Genomic DNA, 21,792 nt, shown 5'->3' with positions numbered 1-21,792 from the left:
GGGGGTTATGAATAATAACACGTTAATGACATGAAAACTCTAAAACATTAACCTAAAAACTAAAGTAGACCAAAAAAAATTGCAGCACGAAAGAAATGGGAAAAGTTTGTGAAGGTTTTGACAAGGCGGAAGGGGGGGGCTTGGTTCTAAATCATTAAATGTTAATAACATAAAAAATATCCATCCATCCATCCTTCAATAGACAAAAAAAATTGCTGCACAAACGATTGGGACACAGTTGGAGACACTTTGACAAGGTGTGGGGGGTGAGGCTGGTTATAAAACCTAAAAAATGAATAGCATAAAACCATGATAGATTAAAAAAAACATTTGCAGCACAAACGCAAAAACAAATGAAACACGTTTGGGGTGTGTGTGGATGACATCCCTAGTCAGAACATTTTAGAATAACTTAAAAACCGTAACAGCACAAACAAAAATATGTAAAGCACAAACCAGCACAAGTGATGAGGACACGTTTGGGGAGCTTTTGACAAGGTGTGGGGGAAGGGCAACTTCACACAGATTTGGTCCACATGACAAGGAATGTCTGAGGTGAGGTGATGACCTTCGTCTTCGCAGTTTTTTCATTTCAACGATGAATGTGCGGTGAAATATTATCAAACCTGCGTTATTAAAAGTGACAGAAAGGCTACAAAAGGGAAAGTCGATGGAAGACAATGGAGGACATGAAAAGGCCGAAGAAGTGAAAGGTTTTCTGACGTGTTATTTATAGTCTCTTAGTGGCGGACAGGAAGAGGCGGACAAAGAGAAGCAGGAAAGGCTGAACTGGGAGTCGCGCACTCAGACTGTGGTGCTGCTGTTCGCTGGACGCTTCGAGCAGAGCGACTAGACGATTATGGTGGACGCCACAAAGAGACAAAATGCCGAGGTGTCAAAAGTGGACTCATTTGTGCTGGCGGGTCTTCACGTTGATGCAGGTGCTGCAGGTATGGCATTTGAATCATCATTTTCATCTTGAATGTTTGTTTTTTTAGGGCCGCTATTGATGTTTTTTAAACACGAAACATGACTTGCTATTCAAGTGTTGATGATGATAATGATGAGGATCTATCCATCTGTCCGTCAGGGTCTGACCCGCTCGGCTCCCGCAGACAAACCATCAAGTCAGTGTAGCGTCTCCGTCTCCAAGGTGGCGTCCAACTGGGATTGGGTGCAGCTAACGCTCAGCACACCTGGACGCGGCTGCTCCTTTGCGGTGACGTCGCTGGACGGCCGCGGCGATGGCACAGAGTGCATGGAGGGACCGCCGGACGTCATCGCTGGGCTAACAGGAAATGGTGGACAGGTGGATGACGAGGGAGGAGTCTTCACCTGCGGGTTGCATTATTTGGAACCAGGGAGCGCGTTCATGCTGCAGGTTCGGTCCGGTAGCGGCGAGGACGCGGCCAACATCACCGTGCACACCAGTGAGTTCTGAAGAACAATCAAAGTTAATATGTGGCCTCTTGGGAAGTCACACAACATGGTGTGACCTCCAGGTCGCACGTCTCCTCGCTAATGAAGCTTCCCCTTGCCACCGAACTCTGATTGGCGGCAGGAAGTGTACAGCGGCTGACTGGCGGCGATAGTGTGTGTGTGTGTGTGTGTGTGTGTGTGTGTGTGTGTGTGTGTGTGTGTGTGTGTGTGTGTGTGTGTGTGTGTGTGTGTGTGTGTGTGTGTGTGTGTGTGTGTGAGTGTGTGTGTGGAGTGTGTGTGTGGAGTGTGTGTGTGGAGTGTTGGAGGGTCTCCAGAACAGAAGTTGTTGTGTTTCCATGCAGGGCTGAGCTTCATTTCCTGTCCTCCATTGTTCTATGGTGTGTGTTTGCTTTCACCATCCTGTAAGGACTCTGACTTTTACACCGTTACACCCAAAGTAAACATTGTTATATAAATGTTCATGATGGAACTTTTTCTCAAGTTGTGTGATCTTCAAAAACGTTGTAGCGCCGCCAGTGTCCCACTTTGACCACTAGGGGCAGCAGAGAACCATAATAAGACTGACTGTATACATTCTGTGTGTGTATATGTATATGATTGCAAGTTGTTCATTGTGTGTGTGTGCGTTTCAGATCCTTCGGCGCCAGCGGGTTTGTGTGTGACCTCCAGGTCCTGTGACAGCCTGGGATTCTCCTGGCAGGCGGGCCCGGGCAGGACACAGCGTTTCAGGCTGCTGTGGAGGGAACATGCCGACCGCCTAGAGGATTCCGGTATGTGACGTCACACTTTCTGCACTCTGTGCAATGAGCAAAAAGCTTGTGTGACCTTGTGACCCCTCCCACTAGCCCGTCTGCTGTTGGAGAGCACGGCCACGCGACACACGCTCGTCGGCCTGATTCCGGGGAGACGCTACAACGTTACCATGGCGACGGAGGCAGGCGGGCTGCAGAACGGCACGACCATCGAGGCCCAGACAGGTGGGAAGGGAGGAAGCAGTAAAGGTGGTCGGATGATTTGAAGTGTAACGTCCCTAATGTTTTGTCTCTAGTCCCGTCTGCCGTGGGCAACCTCTCAGCTGACAGCAACAGCACCTCATTATGGTTGTCATGGAAACGGCCCGAAGGCGACGTGGACGCTCTGGTTGTCTCCCTGCGGTCCAACAACACGAGCGCGCATAAGACGAGTCTTCCTCCTGACGCTACGGGGGCCGTCATTGATCAGCTGACCCCTGGCTCGGCCTGTCGGGTTACGGTGACCTCTCGTAGCGGCGAGCTGCTCAACCAATCAGAGATCAGCGCTCAAACAGGTGTGATAGGACCGACTTCTTGTCTTCTTTCCCGCCAGCTTAATAACCCTGTCCTTGTGTGGCATGCAGCCCCGGCGCCGGCATCTCTCCTCGCCCTGAGCCCCTCCTCCATCGGGGGTCTCTTGCTGTCCTGGTCGCCCCCTGCTGGTCACTGGGACAGCTACAGGCTCTTCTTATACAATGGCTCCCAGCAATTAGTTAGCACCGCTGTGAACAAGGAAGCTGTCAACTTCACCTTTGTCGGGGCGGGGCTACTTTCTGGAAGGACTTACAGAGCAACGCTGAGGGTCGAGAGCGGCGGCATGGCAGCCGAGAGCAGCTGCGACGGCGCGACAGGTGAGAGGAGCATTTGTTTTGCACCTAACTTGGCGTGAAAACTGACACCATTCTGTGGTGATGTGGGCAGCTCCGGCGCCGGCGTGCAACCTCCACATCCGACACGCAGACGAAACCTCCCTCAGCGCCATGTGGAACCACGCCCCCTCTGGGTCACGTGACAGCTACTTGCTGACTCTTCGCCACGGTAGCCACACCCACTGACCACTGTCACAACTACATCTCGACTGACGAACGTGTGGCCCTGTAGGTGACATCGCCATAGATACCAGGGAGGTGGAGCCTAACATGAGAGAGTGCACTTTCAACGTCCTCACCCCTGGGAGGCGCTACACCATCACTGTGACGACCAGGAGCGCGATGCTCAGCACGTCAGTGTCTGTGGAGGGGCGAACAGGTTGTTCAATTTTTCTTCTTCTCTTTGCAACTGTGAAAGCGCACCCTCCTGACCGGAAGTGTGTTGTCCACAGTTCCCATGGCGTTGAGCGTCATCACGCTACGCAGCGTCGGCGTGGACAGCCTGCTGGCGTCATGGGAAAAACCGCGTGGAGACTTGGACTACTACACAGTCGTGCTTCTCAAGGATGGGTGTGTTAGTTTAGCTTAGCTTAGTTTAGCGGAGCAAACATGTTATTGTTTCTCTGTGATCTTCCACAGCGTAGTGGTTCACAACCACAGTCTTCCCTCTAGCTCCGCCTCCTTCCTGATGGCGGGTTTAACGCCAGGCGCCCTTTACAGGCTGCAGGCCGTCACTGTCAGTGGGGGTGTGGAGTCCAAAGCCACAAGCTTGGAGGCAAGAACGGGTGAGTGCAGAATTTTGCTCTAAGGTCAGGCATGTTAAGTCTTAATCACTTTATTTCCAGCCCCAGCATCTGTTGCCGAGGTAACTGTGGTCAACGCGGGCAGGCCGGACACCCTGCATGTGTCCTGGAGCCCCGCGGTGGGCGCTGTCGACAGTTACCTGGTCCGGCTTCAGGACGGCAGTCGGAACGTCCACACGCTCGCCGTGTCGCGCTCCTCGCTGCCCGAGTGCTCCTTCAGCTCGCTGGTGGCCGGGCGACTATACACGGTCGTCATAGTGACAAGGAGCGGCAGCCTGGAGAACGCCACCCAAGTTCAAGCACGCACACGTACGAAAGCTTGGCTCCATCCTAGTCCGTTTCACTGCTATGGTTGACTCAGAGAAACATTTGGGTCTTGTTATCTTTCTGCGTAACAGAACCTGCCACCGTGCAGAATCCTACCGCCGTACACTCGGCAAGAGAGGACTTTCTCAAGGTGTGTTACCTCCTAATTAGAGCAAACAATACAGTCAGTTAGAATTAGCATTAGCTGTAATGTCACTTCCTGTTAGGTGTACTGGCGACACGCAGCCGGAGACTTGGACAACTACGTGGTTCTCATCTCCTACAACCACAGTGTTCTGCAGAACCAGAGTGTGGCGTCCAGCCGCAGTGAGTGCGTCTTCTGGTCTCTGACGCCAGGCAGGCTTTACACCGTAACCGTGGAAACATGGAGCGGCGCTCACGTCAGCAGTGTGTCTACAGATGGGCGCACACGTGAGTCCCAGCAGGTTGTGTAAAATTCTTGACAAGTTCCTCACAATTTTTGGTCATTTCTCTCAGTTCCAGCTGCTGTGGCCAATCTGTCGCTAAGCAACGTAGGATCATGTGACCTCACCGTCACCTGGAGCCCCGCCCCAGGAGATGTGGACCACTATGAGGTATGCAGGGATCACGGTGGACTTGGGTTCATTACATGACCATTCTGTGCTGCTCAGTCATAGCCTTGCTTAGTTTAGCCTAGCCTAGCTCAGCTATGTTTCGTGTGTGCAGGTCACGTTACTCTTCAACGACACGCGTGTTTTCCCTGCGGCCACGTTGGCCAGCCATGTTCGAGATCACCGCCTGTCCTCTTTGACCCCGGGGCGGCGCTACAAGATTGTGGTGTCGTCATTCAGCGGACCGAACCAGAGAGCCCAGTTCATGGAGGCTCGGACAGGTAGAATGCGCAGTGTTTCAATCAATCAATCAATTTATTAATATAGCCCTAAATCACAAGTGTCTCAAAGGGCTGCACAAGCCACATAAGGGCAAGGAAAAACTCACAACCCCAATGGGACATCGATGTGAATGACTATGAGAAACCTTGTAAAGGGCCGCATATGTGGGTGACCCCCCCCCCCTCTAGGGGAGACCAGATGCAATGGATGTTGAGTGGGTCTGACATAATATTGTGAAAGTCCAGTCCATAGTGGATCCAACATATTAGTGAAAGTCCAGTTCATAGTGGATCTAACATAATAGTGAGAGTCCAGTCCATAGTGGGGCCAGCAGGAGACCATCCCGAGCAGAGACGTCCCCAACCGATGCACAGGCGAGCGATCCACCCCGGGTCCCGACTCTGGACAGCCAGCACTTCAGCCATGGCCACCGGACCTGTGCCCCCCCCCACACACACAAGGGAGAGGGGGGCAGAGGAGAAAAGAAAAGAAACGGCAGATCAACTGGTGTAAAAAGGGGTTCTATTTAAAGGCTAGAGTATACAAATGAGTTTTAAGATGGGACTTAAATGCTTCTACTGAGGTAGCATCTCTAACTGTTACCGGGAGAGCATTCCATAGTACTGGAGCCCGAATAGAAAACGTTTTATAGCCCGCAGACTTTTTTTGGGCTCTGGGAATCATTAATAAGCCGGAGTTCTTTGAACGCAGATTCCTTGCCGGGACATATGGTACAATACAATCGGCAAGATAGGATGGAGCTAGACCGTGTAGTATTTTATACGTAAGTAGTAAAACCTTAAAGTCACATCCAACGTTCCCTCTAAGGTGCGCGCCTGCGCAATTGCGCACTGCTCACGCGTCCTCTGCGCACAGCAAATTAATGCTGGGCAGAAAATCAAAAATCCCATCTGAACTTTAAACAAAATAAACACATTACAATTTATTCTGTATGATTTTGCAATGCAACTCTATGAGTGACAAGTGACAACAAGAGTGGCCCCGATGAATAAAACAATCTTAGTCAACACAGTTCAATTATCGTCTGTCGAGACACTTTACGGACAGGAATTACATCAATCACTTTATTGAGCAAAACTGTTTGTAACCACACCAAAAACATGAGTCAAAAAAACTTTTATCTATAAAAACTGGTAATTTTCTGCCATACAAACCAGGCTTAAACCAACTTTGTCATTCGTCGTTTCAACAGAAGCCGCTCGCTCTCTCACCTGCACCAACACACGCACTCATGACACTTAGCCAGTGTTGCGTTTATGGCCACACAAAAAGTCGGACAACCCCAACGCCACACAATGTGTAAATGCCAGGTTGTAACACTCTGACTCCTCAATCAGATGTGTGCTTATTTTACTGCCATTTATTAAGAATGTTAATCTCAGGTTATTATTCATGAAATATTGTCACTAGATTTAATAAATGCTACTAAAAAGATGTATTTTACAGACAGAAAGTTACAGGAACTAAATGTAATCTCTGAAAGGGGTAACATTTCTTTTAAAGGCAGGACCCGCAGCCAGACATACAATACTAGCACATTGGTCATGAAAAACATGTTTTTTTGTTATTGTCATTGTAGGAGGGCAAAATCACTTATATCAGAAAATGATTTTAATAAAACATTTAAATTGTTATGATGTCAGGTTTGGGACAGGTGTGACGCTGGTGTGGCCACAGTGTGCACGTCTGATGTTGCTCACATGTGCTCCACTGAATGCTCAGGGAGTTTGTGCATTTGCTCACACACATTAAAAATTAGAGGGAACATTGGTCACATCTTAAGTGCACAGGAAGCCAGTGCAGGTGAGCCAGTATAGGCGTAATATGATCAAACTTCCTTGTTCTTGTCAAAAGTCTAGCAGCCGCATTTTGTACCAACCAGAGGTGTGGACTCGAGTCACATGACTTGGACTCGAGTCAGACTCGAGTCATGAATTTGATGACTTTAGACTCGACTTGACAAAATGTAAAAAGACTTGCAACTCGGCTTAGACTTTAACATCAATGACTTGTGACTTCACTTGGACTTGAGCCTTTTGAATTGACATGACTTGACATGACTTGCTACTTTCCCCAAAACCCAAAGAGGAAAAAGTTATTCGGGAGCGCTCCGTATTTTTCATTGTGTACTTGTCTATCAGCGTTGCGTGTGTCAGCTGGTGTGGTCTCAGTACAACAGCCAATCAAATTAGATCTACTTTGTTTTCATCACACAGCATTCATCCAATCAAATTGCAGGACAACCAACGAAGAAGACATGTCCAAACCACAGCCAGTGAACAAAAAATGATACCTAAAATAACTTCGTTTGGGTATAAAAATTACGAGGTGGTCAACACAAAACGGTTTGCAGTATGCAACACATGCGGTTCGAAAATGACTGATGGAGAGGCAACAACTTCCAACTTTGTCCGGCATTTGAAGTTGCACAAAGAAGGGTAAGTTTTGAATGTAAGATAACGTTTATTGGCTAAGTAACGTGACTTTTATTTGCTGTGTAGTTAAATCAGTGAGGTTTACTGCTAACGTTATAACGTTATTGCAAACACGGGAATCTGTTGCAGTTCACTACCTTATTCATACTTTTTGTTCAGTGATTTTTTTTTAAGCAGGGTTACGTTAGTCAAGATATCACACGTAACGTTAGACGGCGGTCAGCAGCACCGCGTATTTTAGCCACCTAAAAAAGACAAAAATAGTAAAATAAAGGTCAGTTAAAATGTATACTATATTATGAATATGTGTACCGTTTTAGCTAGCTTTCTGACATACTGTTGGTTGTTTACCTCAGTGGTCCCCAACCACCGGGCCGCGGCCCGGTACTGGTCCGTGGATCGATTGGTATCGGGCCGCACAAGAAATATTTTTTTTTATTTTTTTTATTAAATCAACATAAAAAACACAAGATACACTTACAAGTAGTGCACCAACCCAAAAAACCTCTCTCCCCCTTTTGTTCTGGGCATTGAACATGAAGACTCTTCCTTCACTGTTCCGAGTGGCCATGAGAGTCTTGGCAGTGCCTGCCTCCAGTGCTCCAGTGGAGCGAGTTTTCAGCCATGGTGGCATCATACTACGCCCCCATTGTGCACAAATGACTGACAGACTCTTGGCTAATTTGGTCTTTTGCAAATGCAATGCAGCATAGGGCCCTGACATATAAAAAGTACAACTTTTTTGTTATGTTCACGTATATGTCATGTTTTTTCAATGTTAACACTTTTGTACAAATAAGTACATTTGCACTTTATTTTTCAATGTGTTTGTTCTGTAAAGGAATGAGTTAATGTTTAAAATGACTGGTTAATAGTGCTATTATAAAGTGCAATGTCAGCACAATTTTCTTTCCTGCAATTTAAAATGCACTTGTTTTAATAAATAAATACAGCGTTTGAAAAGCATACACAATCTGTGTTAATATATTAGTCTGTGGTTAAAAGGACTTGAAAGGACTCGAAACTCAAAATGCAGGACTTAGGACTTGACTTGAGACTTTCCAGTCTTGACTTTGGACTTGACTCGGGGCTTGCCTGTCTTGACTCGGGACTTGACTCGGACTTGAGGGCAAAGACTTGAGACTTACTTGTGACTTGCAAAACAATGACTTGGTCCCACCTCTGGTACCAACTGTAATCTTTTAATGCTAGACATAGGGAGACCCAAAAATAATACGTTACATTAATCGAGACGAGACGTAACGAACGCATGAGTAGTAGTAGTCCTCGTCGGCACATTGGTGACCTGACGTTCTGGTTTCCTGTCCAGTTCCCGCAGCCGTGACAAATCTGCACTTGGCGCCACGCCGAAACCCAAAGGACTCTGGCGGGGGGTTGGTGGTCACGTGGACGCCGGCAAACGGAGACATGGACATGTACGTCGCCTCGCTTTCTGCTTCTGTGAGTCGTACGCCCAAGACTAGTCAAACGTCAGACTTCCTGGTTCCTGCTGTCACTCCCTGTCTCCAGGATGGACCTGTGATGGAAACCCGGCTGGTGCCCAAACACGTGGCCTCTTTGGACTTTCTGGATCTGATCCCTGGCCAGGCCTACAATTTTACTATCCAATCACGAAGCGGGAAGCTGACCAATAGCAACACAGCGTCTGGTCGCACAGGTAAGCTTCAGAACCACCGATTGAGTCATGTCCCACGCCAATGATATTTAACGTGCTTACTGTGCCGCAGCCCCGGCCAGAATCAGCGCTCTGCAGGCCGACAACGGCCACACGACCCACAGCCTCACCGTCACGTGGGAGGGGCCGGTGGGCGTGTACGACGGCTTTGCGCTGCTGGTGAGCGATGACGCCAGCATCGTACAGGTCAATCGAACGCTCCCGGCTGAGAGCCGCAGCGAGCGCCTGGCGGGTCTGACGGCAGGGAAGTGGTACCGCGTCAGACTGGCGACGCTGAGCGGCAGTGTGGAGTCATTGGAAGTCACAGCGGAGGGTCAAACACGTGAGTGACACTTGACCTTTAGTTCTTTGCATGAGAACTCAACCTGCCTTAAACCACAGGGCCCGCCGCCGTCACCAACCTGACCGCCGCCGCCAACACGTCCTCGCTGGCTTTCTCCTGGTGCCCCTCCATTGGTCATGTGGACATCTATGATCTGTCTCTCTTTGCCGTGGATGAACAGGCATCCGATCACAAACAGCAAGCTAAAGAGAGTGCGAAGGAGCATTATCAGGTGGGTGGAGCTTAATCAGCCTTGCCACACTAGAGGCAATTTATGGTTAAACGGGTGTAGCTTATTTAGTGTGGCTCAACGGGTTTGGGCTCAAGAGTTGTTGTTTATTTAGTGTGGTTAAATGGGTGTGGTTTAATAAGTGTAGTTAAATGGGTATTTGATTGGCGTGGTTAAAGGGGTGAGGTTGGATTAATGTGGTTAAACGGGTATGGTCTAAAGCAGTGATCCTCAACAGGCGGACCGCGGTCCATGTCCGGACCCAGCGACGCGTCCGTCCGGACCCAGCACGAATTATAGTAAAAAAGTAAATAAAAAAAAATAATTTTTTTTTTATTATTATAATTATAATTATTATAAAAAAATATAAAAATTGTATTTATCTGTGAGTTATCGCTAGCGCAAGTCAACGTTCTTTGTTGTTTTTAGTCAAATATCTCCACGTTTCGTTTACACTTCTCGTGTCTCACTCACTCCGTCTCTCTCTCTCTCTCTCTCTCAGAGAGAGAAAGAGAGAGAGACGGAGTGAGAGCGAGAGAACGCCACTCTGATTGACTAATTCCGGGGTATGGGTTGTCATCTCTTTCACAACGACGCGCTGATAGGCTGTTACCACCTGGGTCATGTGCACAGTGCATGGAACCTTTCGCTGCAGGCACACAGTTGTCTCGTATCGCTACTTCGCTAACTGTTCACTTGTCAGTCACTGAATGTGAATCAAATCACAATGGCATGCTCCAAGTTGGCTCAGGCTGGTAAAAGAAAGGTGGACAGGGAAAACCGACGTTTCAAGGAAGAATGGACAGAGCAATATGTTTTCATCCTACCTACTGCAAGTACCAGACCAATGTGTCTAATATGCAACACTACTGTTGCTCTGGTGAAAAGTGAAAATCTGAAACGTCACTATCTGAAAGAGCACCGCGAATTTGAAGAGACATTTCCTCATGATTCAGAGCTAAGAAAAAAAGAAATCACGAGGCTGAAAAAGCCATATGAAACATCAAGCAAGATTTTTGTTAAATCTATGACACAACAACAAATAGCAACAGAGCAGTAACGTGCGGTGAGGTTGATGGCTGGTGAGGCACTGACTTCAACACAGTCAGATTTACAAACATATGAACCCTAAAGAGTATCTTATTCACCATTTGATTGGCAGCAGTTAACGGGTTATGTTTAAAAGCTCATACCAGCATTCTTCCCTGCTTGGCACTCAGCATCAAGGCTTGGAATTGGGGGTTGAATCACCAAAAATGATTCCCGGGCGCAGCGCCGCTGCTGCCCACTGCTCCCCTCACCTCCCAGGGGGTGATCAAGGGATGGGTCAAATGCAGAGGACAAATTTTTTCAAAGTTCTTATTTATTTTTGTTTCAAAGAAAATATTTCATGTATTTTATTGGATATTTATTTTATTTTTGTTAATTTTAAGAAAATGTTAAACTACCTACCTCCTGCTATTATATAAGCTTGACCGATAATAAACGGACCCAGCCTGTTTCAAAAAAACATTTGTGGACCTTCAAGATTTGTACTTGAGGACCCCTGGTCTAAAGAGTGTGGTAACATGGTTAAATTGGTGTAGTTAAATGGGTGTGATTTAATTGGTGTGGTTTAATGGGTGGGTTTAAACAAGTGTTGTTAAATAAGTGTGGTTAAACAAGTACATTTAAAAAGGTGTGGTTAAATGAATTAAAAGGGTGTTGTTTAATTAGTGTGGTTAAACAGGTATGGTTTAGTTATGTGATTAAAAGGGTGTGGTTTAATTAGTGTGGTTAAACGGGTGTGGTCTAAAGAGTGTAGTAACATGGTTTATTGGTGTGGTTAAATGGGTGTGATTTAATTGGTGTGGTTTAATGGGTGGGTTTAAACAAGTGTTGTTAAATAAGTGTGGTTAAACAAGTACATTTAAAAAGGTGTGGTTAAATGAATTAAAAGGGTGTTGTTTAATTAGTGTGGTTAAACAGGTATGGTTTAGTTATGTGATTAAAAGGGTGTGGTTTAATTAGTGTGGTTAAACGGGTGTGGTCTAAAGAGTGTAGTAACATGGTTTATTGGTGTGGTTAAATGGGTGTGATTTAATTGGTGTGGTTTAATGGGTGGGTTTAAACAAGTGTTGTTAAATAAGTGTGGTTAAACAAGTACATTTAAAAAGGTGTGGTTAAATGAATTCAATGGGTGTGGTTTAATTAGTGTGGTTAAACGGGTATGGTTTAATTATGTGACTAAAAGGGTGTGGTTTAATTAGTGTGGTTAAACGGGTGTGGTTTAATTTGTGTGGTTGAATTGGTATTATTTAACTATGTGGTTAAATGGGTGTGGTTTAATTAGTTTGGTTAAACGGGTATGGTTTAATTAGAGTGGCTAAATGTGTATGATTTATTTAAAATGGTTAAACAGGTGTGGTTTAATTAGTATGGTTAAACAGGTATAATTTAATTAGTGTAATTAAACAGGTGTTGTTGAATAAGTGTGGTTAATCGAGTGTGGTTGTGGTGCAGCTGGCAGGTAAGCTGGTAGGTGTAGACAAGGTCCATCCAGGCGTAGACGAGCGCGTGTTCACAGGCCTCGAAGCAGGACGACTTCACCGCCTGCAGGTGATCAGCTGGAGTCGGGACATGAGCAGCGAGTCGTCCGTGCTCACCAGGACGGGTCAGTGACGATGTCATCATCCACTTTGCTTTGATCTTTCCTGCGTCATCGTCCTGAACTCGTTTTCTCGCCTATAGTTCCGTCCCCTGTAGAGCGGCTGCAGCTGGAAAGTTTCGGACAGACGGACAAACTGACGGCGAGCTGGCAGCACGGGGTGGGTGGGCGGAGCAGCTACCAGGTGAGCCAGGTTGTGGGCGGGGCTTCAAGTTCCTCGTCCTATCAATACGAGAGCGTCCGCGTTGCTTACAGGTGATCGTGTACAACCACTACGGAGCTACCTTGGGAGCTCAGCTGCTGGGGGCGGAGCATAGGAGTCACATGTTTACAGGGCTGACCCCTGGTAGGCTGTACCGCGTTGAGGTCATCACTCATAGTGGCGAGCTGAGCAACGTGGCCTCAACGTTTGGACGCACAAGTAAGATGATGAAGAAAAAGAAACACTTCCTTCCAGACTACCCACTTTCAACCTTTCCTTCCAGCTCCAGAACCGCCCGTTCACCTGTCCGTCAAACAAGGCCCATCCAATGGCACGCTGGAGCTGTCGTGGGCTGGCCCCGCCTCTGGAGACTACAACAACTTTACTGTGGCGTGGACCCCCCCCGACCGCTTGTCAATCACCGGAAACCAGCTGACCAGCTGCCTCATAGGCGGGATGTTTCCGGGCCGACAGTACAACTTCACAGTAGCAACGGTCAGCGGGGGCGAGGCGATGGGCGGTCACAGCGTCAGGAGCCAACCAATTCAAAGAGGCGTTACAACGAGTGGGTGGAGCTTTGACATGTTGATGACTTTACTTACTTACTTTACATCTAGTTTTTTTTTTTTTTTTTTTTTACAAGATAGGTGTGTGTTTATTTTGCCAACTTGTATGTCAAACTCCGCCTCCCAGGTCCGGCCCCCCTCAGGTCCGTCCACTGTGTCCCCGCGTCGTCGTCATCTGTGTCGTGCTCCTGGTCTCCTCCTCTCTCCGACTTTGACTCGTACAAGGTGGAGTGTCGTCGCCATGACGACAAGCAGCTGATGGCGACGCTGTGGCTGTCGGGCGGAGTCACCACGGTCACGCTGGACCACCTGGACCCCTTCCGGAGGTACTCCATGACGGTACGGGTGTCGTCCTCGGGGAAGACAAGTCTGCCGGTGACGCAGACGGCCGTCACGATGATCGACCGTGAGTCAGCACGCAGCACGTATGATTGACAGGTTGTTCATCCAGTGGCTTTGCTTACAGGTCCACCGGCCCCGCCCCCCAGCCTGACCGTGAGCGAGATGACGGCGAAGGTGACGACGTCCTCCATCTTGTTTCGCTTCAACTGTTCCTGGTTTAGCGATGTCAATGGCGCCGTGCGTTATTTCGCCGTCATCGCGGCCGAGTCTGACGGTGCTGTGCTTTTATTTTGCTGATTATCCTTTTCACTTCCTGTCACGTTAAAGCTAAAACTACTGTCCAAAAATAACAGCTGGTGATGCCTTGCTGCCGGAGCAGCGCCACCCTCTGCCCTCCTACCGCCACTACATCAACAACGCTTCTGTCCGGGCCTACCAGACCGCCTATTTCCTCAACCGATGTCCGCAAGATGCCGACGCCTCAGGCGGCCAGGTGACGCCTCGCCACCTGAGAGTAAAAAGAAAAACGTTTTTTCACAATAAAATCTAAGTGAGCTGATCTCGTTGCTCAGGTAGTGGAGGTCAACCTGGGGGCAGGAGGAGACCGCCTGGGCGGGACCTGCGATCGTTACCATGACGACTCCTTCTTGAGTGACAGCTACGGGCACTTCTGTGACGGACCACTGAAAGCCAGAACTTCTTACCGGTAGCCAACGGGAAGTGCACCTTCTCCTCAGTACACGCCACAACTAACGTGTGTGCATGTGTGCGTGCGTGTGCGTGTGCGTGTGCGTGTGCGTGTGTGTGTGTGTGTGTGTGTGTGTGTGTGTGTGTGTAGGCTGAGCGTGCGGGCGTACACTCGACTGTTTGATGAAACCGACAAAGAGTTCCCTCAGCCGCTCTTTAGCGACACCTATCTGTCGACACCCCTCAGGACACAAGCAGGTGACAAACACACACACACACACACACACACATACACACACACACACCTATACTGGTAGGCTAGCAGGGCAGATGTCCCTAACGTGGCCAACATGTAAAAAAAAAAAAAAAAACCAGGTTTGAGTACCACAAGTCCCGCAGCCAGCCACGCGAGTCCTGGGGTGCCCAACATGCCCAAAATGCACCCAGCATAGTCACAGGGGAAGGGGGGAGCGAAAATTCCCCTTCAGGGGTCCTTTTGCAGCCGGCCACGTGAGTCCAGGGGTGCCCAACATGTCCAAAACGCACCCAGCAAAGTCACACTGTGAGTGGGGGAGAACATTTGAAGAAGTAGGCTAAAGCCCACAAAATGATCAAAAATGACACCCAGGTTCGAGTCCCACAAGTCCCGCCGCGTGCCACCCGAGTCCGGGGGTTCCCCCGACATGTCCAAAACGCACCCAGCAAAGTCGCACTGTGAGTGGGGGAGAAAATTTGAAGCAGTAGGCTAAAGCCCACAAAATGATCAAAAATGACACCCAGGTTCGAGTCCCACAAGTCCCGCCGCGTTCCACCCGAGTCCGGTGATTCCCCCGACATGTCCAAAACGCACCCAGCAAAGTCGCACTGTGAGTGGGGAGGAAAAGTTGGCAAAAGTCCCGGAAATGATCAAAAATGGCACCCAGGTTCGAGTCCCACAAGTCCCGCCGCGTTCCACCCGAGTCCGGGGGTTCCCCCGACATGTCCAAAACGCACCCAGCAAAGTCGCACTGTGAGTGGGGAGGAAAAGTTGGCAAAAGTCCCGGAAATGATCAAAAATGGCACCCAGGTTCGAGTCCCACAAGTTCCGCCGCGTTCCACCCGAGTCCGGGGGTTACCCCGACATGTCCAAAACGCACCCAGCAAAGTCGCACTGTGAGTGGGGGAGAAAATTTGAAGCAGTAGGCTAAAGCCCACAAAATGATAAAAAATGACACCCAGGTTCGAGTCCCACAAGTCCCGCCGCGTCCCACCCGAGTCCGGGGATGCCCCCGACATGTCCAAAACGCACCCAGCAAAGTCGCACTGTGAGTGGGGAAGAAAAGTTGGCAAAAGTCCCGGAAATGATCAAAAATGACACCCAGGTTCGAGTCCCACAAGTCCCGCCGCGTTCCACCCGAGTCCGGGGATGCCCCCGACATGTCCAAAACGCACCCAGCAAAGTCGCACTGTGAGTGGGGAAGAAAAGTTGGAAAAGTTTGCAAAAGTCCCCAAAACAAATCCCTTACAGTGATTTTGTAAACAGGTTTCCCTTCAGGGGACCTTTATTTTGGTACCCATAACGTCAAACGTCCCCTAAAGTGACTGTAAACAGAAAGACGTCCCCAATAAGTACGCATTGCCAGAACACACACACACACACACACACACACACACACACACACACACACACAGAGCTGTTCACTAATGTGCGAGGGCTTGCTTCTCTTAGAGCCACTAGGAGGCGTGGTGGAGGGTCTGAGTGCCAGCGTGTTCCTACTTGGCGTGACGGTGGCCGTGGTCTCGCTGCTCCTTTACAGACACAGACTTCATAAAGTGTACGTATGCCTTAGACCTGGTTCTGGTTCTGGTTCTGACTTGGTTTCTTTATTAGGGCGGTGCAGGAAAGCCCTGTGATGAGGATGAGTATGTGGAAGGAGGTGCCTCATGCAGGGATGTACGTCGCAGTCAGGAGGTTAGTGTGTGTGTGTGTGCGTGCGTGTGCGTGTGCGTGTGTGTGTGTGTGTGTGTGTGTGTGTGTGTGTGTGTGTGTGTGTGTGTGTGTGTGTGTGTTATTGTGTTTCTACCGGTCTTGAGACATCAACAAGGAAAAGTACCATCCATATGAAGACCGGTAAACAAGTTAGGACATAAATCATGGTCCCAATATGGAAAACCATTGCATCTAATAGAGAATGTCTCATTTGCACCCCTGGTGGTGAAATATATCAAAATGAGGGTGGTCCCAAAAAGATGGGTGTGGAGGGGGGCGTGGCCTGCGGGCCTGCAGCGGAACGGGGTGTGCCAGGACCGGCCTCGAAGTCAGCGACAGGTGTGTAGATGGCCCAGGTGGGCCTTGTTGTCTAATCACCTGTCGCTCTGTATAAGCAGCAACCGGGAGGAGAGACGGGGTTGGAGCTGGAGCAAGAGCGTGAGCAAGAGCAGGAGAGACAAACAGACAATTGCTGGAAATCAACCTGAGGACATTAGTGCAAAATAAAACTGTATTGTAACCCTGAAACAGGCTTTCATGTCGGTGCTTGGTGGTCCGAAGAACCCACTGGGGGTCAACCTCCACAATTTGGCGCCGGACCACCAAGCACCGACATGAGAGCCCGTTTCAGGGTTACAATACAGTTTTATTTTGCACTAATGTCCTCAGGTTGCTTTCCAGCAATTGTCTGTTTGTCTCTCCTGCTCTTTCTCGCGCCCTTGCTCCAGCTCCAACCCCGTCTCTCCTCCCGGTTGTTGCTTACACAAAGCGACAGGTGATTAGACAACAAGGCCCACCTGGGCCATTTACGCACCTGTCGCTGACTTCGAGGTCGGTCCTGGCACATCCCGTTCCGCTGCAGGCCTGCAGGCCACGCCCCCATCCACAATGGGATTTTTCAAATTGACTGAGTGTCTGTATTAAAAGTGCTCCCCCTCTGGTCAACATAGGAAATAACAAGTGTGCGTAAACATTTGAAGTGCTCCCCCTCTGGCCAACATATGTAATAACAAGTGTGTGTAAGAAATTCAAATGTGCCCCCCAAATTTTTTTTTTTTTTTTTAAATAAAAATGTTATGTATATAGAGACATACTGTAATAACTTAAAGTAAATAATGATAATTAACCAATTACAAACAAAAAATAAAAAATAACTAAAAGCGTACCTTTTTTATATTTGCATAGTATGTATATGTTTTTCGGAGGTCTCAAGAATGTAACAAATACAAGAATGCATGTGTGAGAGTGTATGTGTGTGTGTGTGTGTGTGTGTGTGTGTGTGTGTGTGTGTATAAGACATGTGACTAATGTGTGTTTGTCCATGGCAGCACTCGTCGGGTCGCCAGGTGAGTCCAGTCACAACTTTCTTACAACTTCCTTCGAGCTGACGTGTGTGTGCGTTCAGTCCCGTCAAGGCGTGTCACTTCGAGTCTCACGTGGTCAAACTCTGCGCCGACGCCAGCTTCCTGCTGTCCGAGGAGTTTGAGGTAAGAGTGGGCGTAGGCGGCCATTGGCCGTGGCTCTGGAGGAGAGTGACCTTTGTTCTCGCCAGGACTTGAAGGATGTGGGTCGGAACCAGACCGTGGACGTGTCGCGTCTGCCCGAGAACCGCGCAAAGAACCGCTACAACAACATCCTGCCATGTTAGTTGACTTCTGTAAGTCCTCGCCGGCTGGCTCCGCCCATTAAGTCAGCACGTCTGTCTTTGTGTCCCTCCAGACGATTCCACCCGAGTGAAGCTGTCGTGTCTCGACGACGACCCGTGTTCCGACTACATCAACGCCAGCTACGTTCCCGTACGTGCCTTCCGGCGATGCAAGCCCCGCCTCCTTTCTCACTCTCTGTAACTCCGCCCCCTCAGGGTCACAACTTTCGTCGTGAGTACATCGCCACGCAGGGCCCGCTGCCCGGAACCAAGGACGACTTCTGGAGGATGGTGTGGGAACATGGCGTCCACGCTGTCGTCATGGTGACGCAGTGCGTGGAAAAGGGGCGGGTAGGTCTCGTTCACATTCGCCATGTACGCCAATGCAGCCAAGTGACGCCGCCTCTTGTCTGCAGGTCAAGTGTGAGCAGTACTGGCCCGCCCACAAGGAGGCGCTTTACTACGGCGAGCTGGTGGTCCAGATGACGTCTGAGTCAATTCTTCCCGAGTGGACCGTCCGCGAGTTCAGGATCACCTCGGTGACTGGTCACGCTCGCTTCATGGCCGCCCTGGCATCTGCGTGTGTGTGTTAAAGGGGAACATTATCACAATTTCAGAAGGGTTAAAACCATTAAAAATCAGTTCCCAGTGGTTTATTTTATTTTTCGAAGTTTTTTTCAAAATTTTACTCATCACGCAATATCCCTAAAAAAAGCTTCAAAGTGCCTGATTTTAACCATCGTTATATACACCCGTCCATTTTCCTGTGACGTCACACAGTGATGCCAATACAAACAAACATGGCGGAAAGAACAGCAAGGAATAGCGACATTAGCTCGGATTCAGACTCGGATTTCAGCGGCTTAAGCGATTCAACAGATTACGCATGTATTGAAACGGATGGTTGTAGTGTGGAGGCAGGTAGCGAAAACGAAATTGAAGAAGAAACTGAAACTATTGAGCCATATCGGTTTGAACCGTATGCAAGCGAAACCGACGAAAACGACACGACAGCCAGCGACACGGGAAAAAGCGAGGACGAATTTGGCGATCGCCTTCTAACCAACGATTGGTATGTGTTTGTTTGGCATTAAAGGAAACTAACAACTATGAACTAGGTTTACAGCATATGAAATACATTTGGCAACAACATGCACTTTGAGAGTGCAGACAGCCCAGTTTTCATCAATTAATATATTCTGTAGACATACCCTCATCCGCTCGCAGATTTCTTTGACTTTATCGTTGGAAATGCATCTGCTTTGAGTGTCGCAGGATATCCACACATTCTTGCCATCTCTGTCGTAGCATAGCTTTCGTCGGTAAAGTGTGCGGAATTTCTTGCCACTTTCGCATCTTTGGGCCACTGGTGCAACTTGAATCCGTCCCTGTTCGTGTTGTTACACCCTCCGACAACACACCGACGAGGCATGATGTCTCCAAGGTACGAATACCTCAATTTCAAATGTCACATTAGCCATCTGTTAAACAAATTATCCAAATATGTTGGCCTGTTCTTTCACCTTCGTCATTATCTTCCTCTTTATGCTCTACTCACACTATATAAAACTCTCTTTGAACCACATCTAAACTACTGTAATGTCATCTGGTGTAACACCTTCCCTACCTACCTCCACAAATTAGAATCTATGCAAAAGAAAATTATATGGGCCCTGTCATGGTCCAAGTTTAATGCCCCCACTCGACATCTATTCCATAATTATCATCTCTTAAGACTGACAGAGTTCAATATTTATCAAAATGCTTGTTTAACCTATCAAGTCATTTACAGGCTGAATTTAAGGCTCTGTAGCTTGGTTCCTATCTACCATCCCCAGCATGCCCACAACACTCGTAACTTAGATTTGATATCAGGGAAACATCGTTTACTGGATTGTACCGCTCGAAGTGTTGTATGCAGGGGACCAAAGATTTGGAACCGGCTTAATGAGAGCCTCAAGATGCTGTATCCATTCTCCAACTTCAAAAATAAACTAAAAACTTATCTATTAACCACCTATATTTAATGCCTCATGTAGGGTAGACTACTGTTGGGATTTGCATGGTTGAATGAATGTATGTATGTATGTGTATGCTTGCTTTAGTACTATTATCTTGTGTTAATCATATAGCGTTGTTTTTTTGTTTTGTTTTTTGTTGTTGTACTTGCTACCATGTTCCATCATTCCATCATTCCATGTATATTCTATCCTCTGGACCCCCTGTCAAAAGCTTCTTCTAGCTTATTTGGGGGACCCTTTCACGTACCAACATCTTTAAATGATGATATTTTACTACTATTGTATTTGTTATATGGTATTGTGAATAAACTTGAAACTTGAAACTTGAAAAAACAGTCGAAAAAAACGGAAAATAACAGAGCTGATTTGACTCGGTGTTTGAGAAAATGGCGGATTGCTTCCCGATGTGACGCTCCGAGAGCGAATAATAGAAAGGCGTTTAATTCGCCAAAATTCACCCATTTAGAGTTCGGAAATCGGTTAAAAAAATATATGGTCGTTTTTCTGCAACATCAAGGTATATATTGACGCTTACATAGGTCTGGTGATAATGTTCCCCTTTAACGCTTATGACTCCGCCCCCAGGAGAGGAGCGGCGGTGTCCCTCGGCTGCTGCGTCACTTCCACTTCACCGTGTGGCCAGACCACGGCGTCCCAGACAGCACGCACTCCCTGGTCCAGTTCGTCAGGACCGTCCGGGACTTCGTGGACCGCTCGGCTGAGGCGGGACCGAGCGTCGTCCACTGCAGGTTGGCGCCGGACTTCTCAGCGCACGTTTGACCCCGTCCGCTCTAAGCACGGACGCCATGTGTGTGTTCAGTGCCGGCATAGGACGCACCGGGACCTTCATCGCGTTAGACCGCGTCCTGCAGCAGCTGGACACCAAAGGATGCGTGGACATGTACGGTTGCGTGTTCGACCTACGCCTCCACCGCCAGCACATGGTCCAGACCGAGGTGAGCGTCCCAAGAAGACTTGTCAGCGGCGTGGACGTGTGCTCATTGTGTTTGCTTCCTGTGACAGAGTCAGTACGCCTTCCTGCATCAGTGCGTCCGCGACGTCCTCAGAGCCCGCAAGCATCGCAGCCAACAGGAGAGTCCGCTCTACGAGAACTTCAACCCGGACTTGTGCCGCGGTGAGAACAACCTCGGCATGTCTTGCCATCACCATGACAACCATGACAACGTGACCTCTTGATTGTCTTTCAGAACTGGTCCACACGGGGGCGCTAAGCATGCACAAGCTAGCGAGATGAAGAGCGGACGTAGAGTTAGAAAGGCAAGAGTATGGCGTCAAAACAGTGCCAAAATCCTCACGCATCGAAACCACTCTGAACTGTCTATGCACACGGGCTCAGTTTAAGCTCACACCGACTCCGTTTGCCCTTGCGCGGCCTCTCAGTGCGCGCGCTTGCCGTCTTTTTTACTCGCGCGTAGAGAAAGAGGGAGACATATAGGCACAAAATGAGTCCACACACGTACAAAGAGAGGCCACATGCAGGCTGAGTGTGGTTTTTACAACGGAAATTTTGGCACTGACATAAAAAGACATTATTTTTATATATTTCACACTATTTAATAACGTTACTTTATGTAAATATATACAGTGCATCCGGAAAGTATTCACAGCACTTCACTTTTTCCACATTTTGTTGTGGTACAGCCTTATTCCAAAATGGAATAAAACAATTTAGACACAAATTTAATCTAGACACACAATACCCTATAATGACAATGTAAAATGTTTTTTTTTATTTTTTATTTAGCAAATGTATTAAAACTAAGAAATCATAAGTACATAAGTATTCATAGCATTTCTTCAATACTTTGTTGATGCACCTTTGGCAAAAATTACAGCTCAAGTCTTTTTTTAATACGATGCCACAAGATTGGCACACCTATCTTTGGGCAGTTTCGCCCATTCCTC

General features: G+C 48.2%; 1 protein-coding gene across 1 annotated transcript; it reads left to right on the top strand.

The window, feature by feature from the left end:
- Window positions 1-203: 203 nt before the first annotated feature.
- ptprb (protein tyrosine phosphatase receptor type b) lies at window positions 204-21,501 on the top strand. Its single transcript, XM_061959719.1, has 40 exons — window positions 204-950; window positions 1,091-1,430; window positions 2,073-2,210; window positions 2,286-2,417; window positions 2,489-2,746; window positions 2,816-3,082; window positions 3,153-3,269; window positions 3,333-3,479; window positions 3,553-3,670; window positions 3,740-3,885; window positions 3,946-4,212; window positions 4,302-4,360; window positions 4,437-4,641; window positions 4,708-4,805; window positions 4,918-5,083; window positions 8,871-9,001; window positions 9,071-9,218; window positions 9,289-9,558; window positions 9,618-9,790; window positions 12,290-12,440; window positions 12,518-12,618; window positions 12,690-12,855; window positions 12,920-13,201; window positions 13,330-13,608; window positions 13,669-13,818; window positions 13,898-14,037; window positions 14,117-14,250; window positions 14,383-14,489; window positions 15,940-16,045; window positions 16,102-16,182; window positions 17,529-17,546; window positions 17,606-17,687; window positions 17,753-17,843; window positions 17,920-17,996; window positions 18,062-18,196; window positions 18,262-18,384; window positions 20,452-20,615; window positions 20,687-20,822; window positions 20,890-21,001; window positions 21,075-21,501. Exons 1-40 carry the CDS (start codon window positions 885-887, stop codon window positions 21,119-21,121), a joined length of 5,928 nt encoding a protein of 1,975 aa, XP_061815703.1. The 5' UTR covers window positions 204-884; the 3' UTR covers window positions 21,122-21,501.
- The last annotated feature ends 291 nt before the right edge of the window (window positions 21,502-21,792 follow it).

The sequence above is a fragment of the Nerophis lumbriciformis genome, linkage group LG05, assembly GCF_033978685.3.
Source record: "Nerophis lumbriciformis linkage group LG05, RoL_Nlum_v2.1, whole genome shotgun sequence".
NCBI lineage: Eukaryota > Metazoa > Chordata > Actinopteri > Syngnathiformes > Syngnathidae > Nerophis > Nerophis lumbriciformis.
This window is presented reverse-complemented; position numbering and strand designations above follow the sequence as displayed.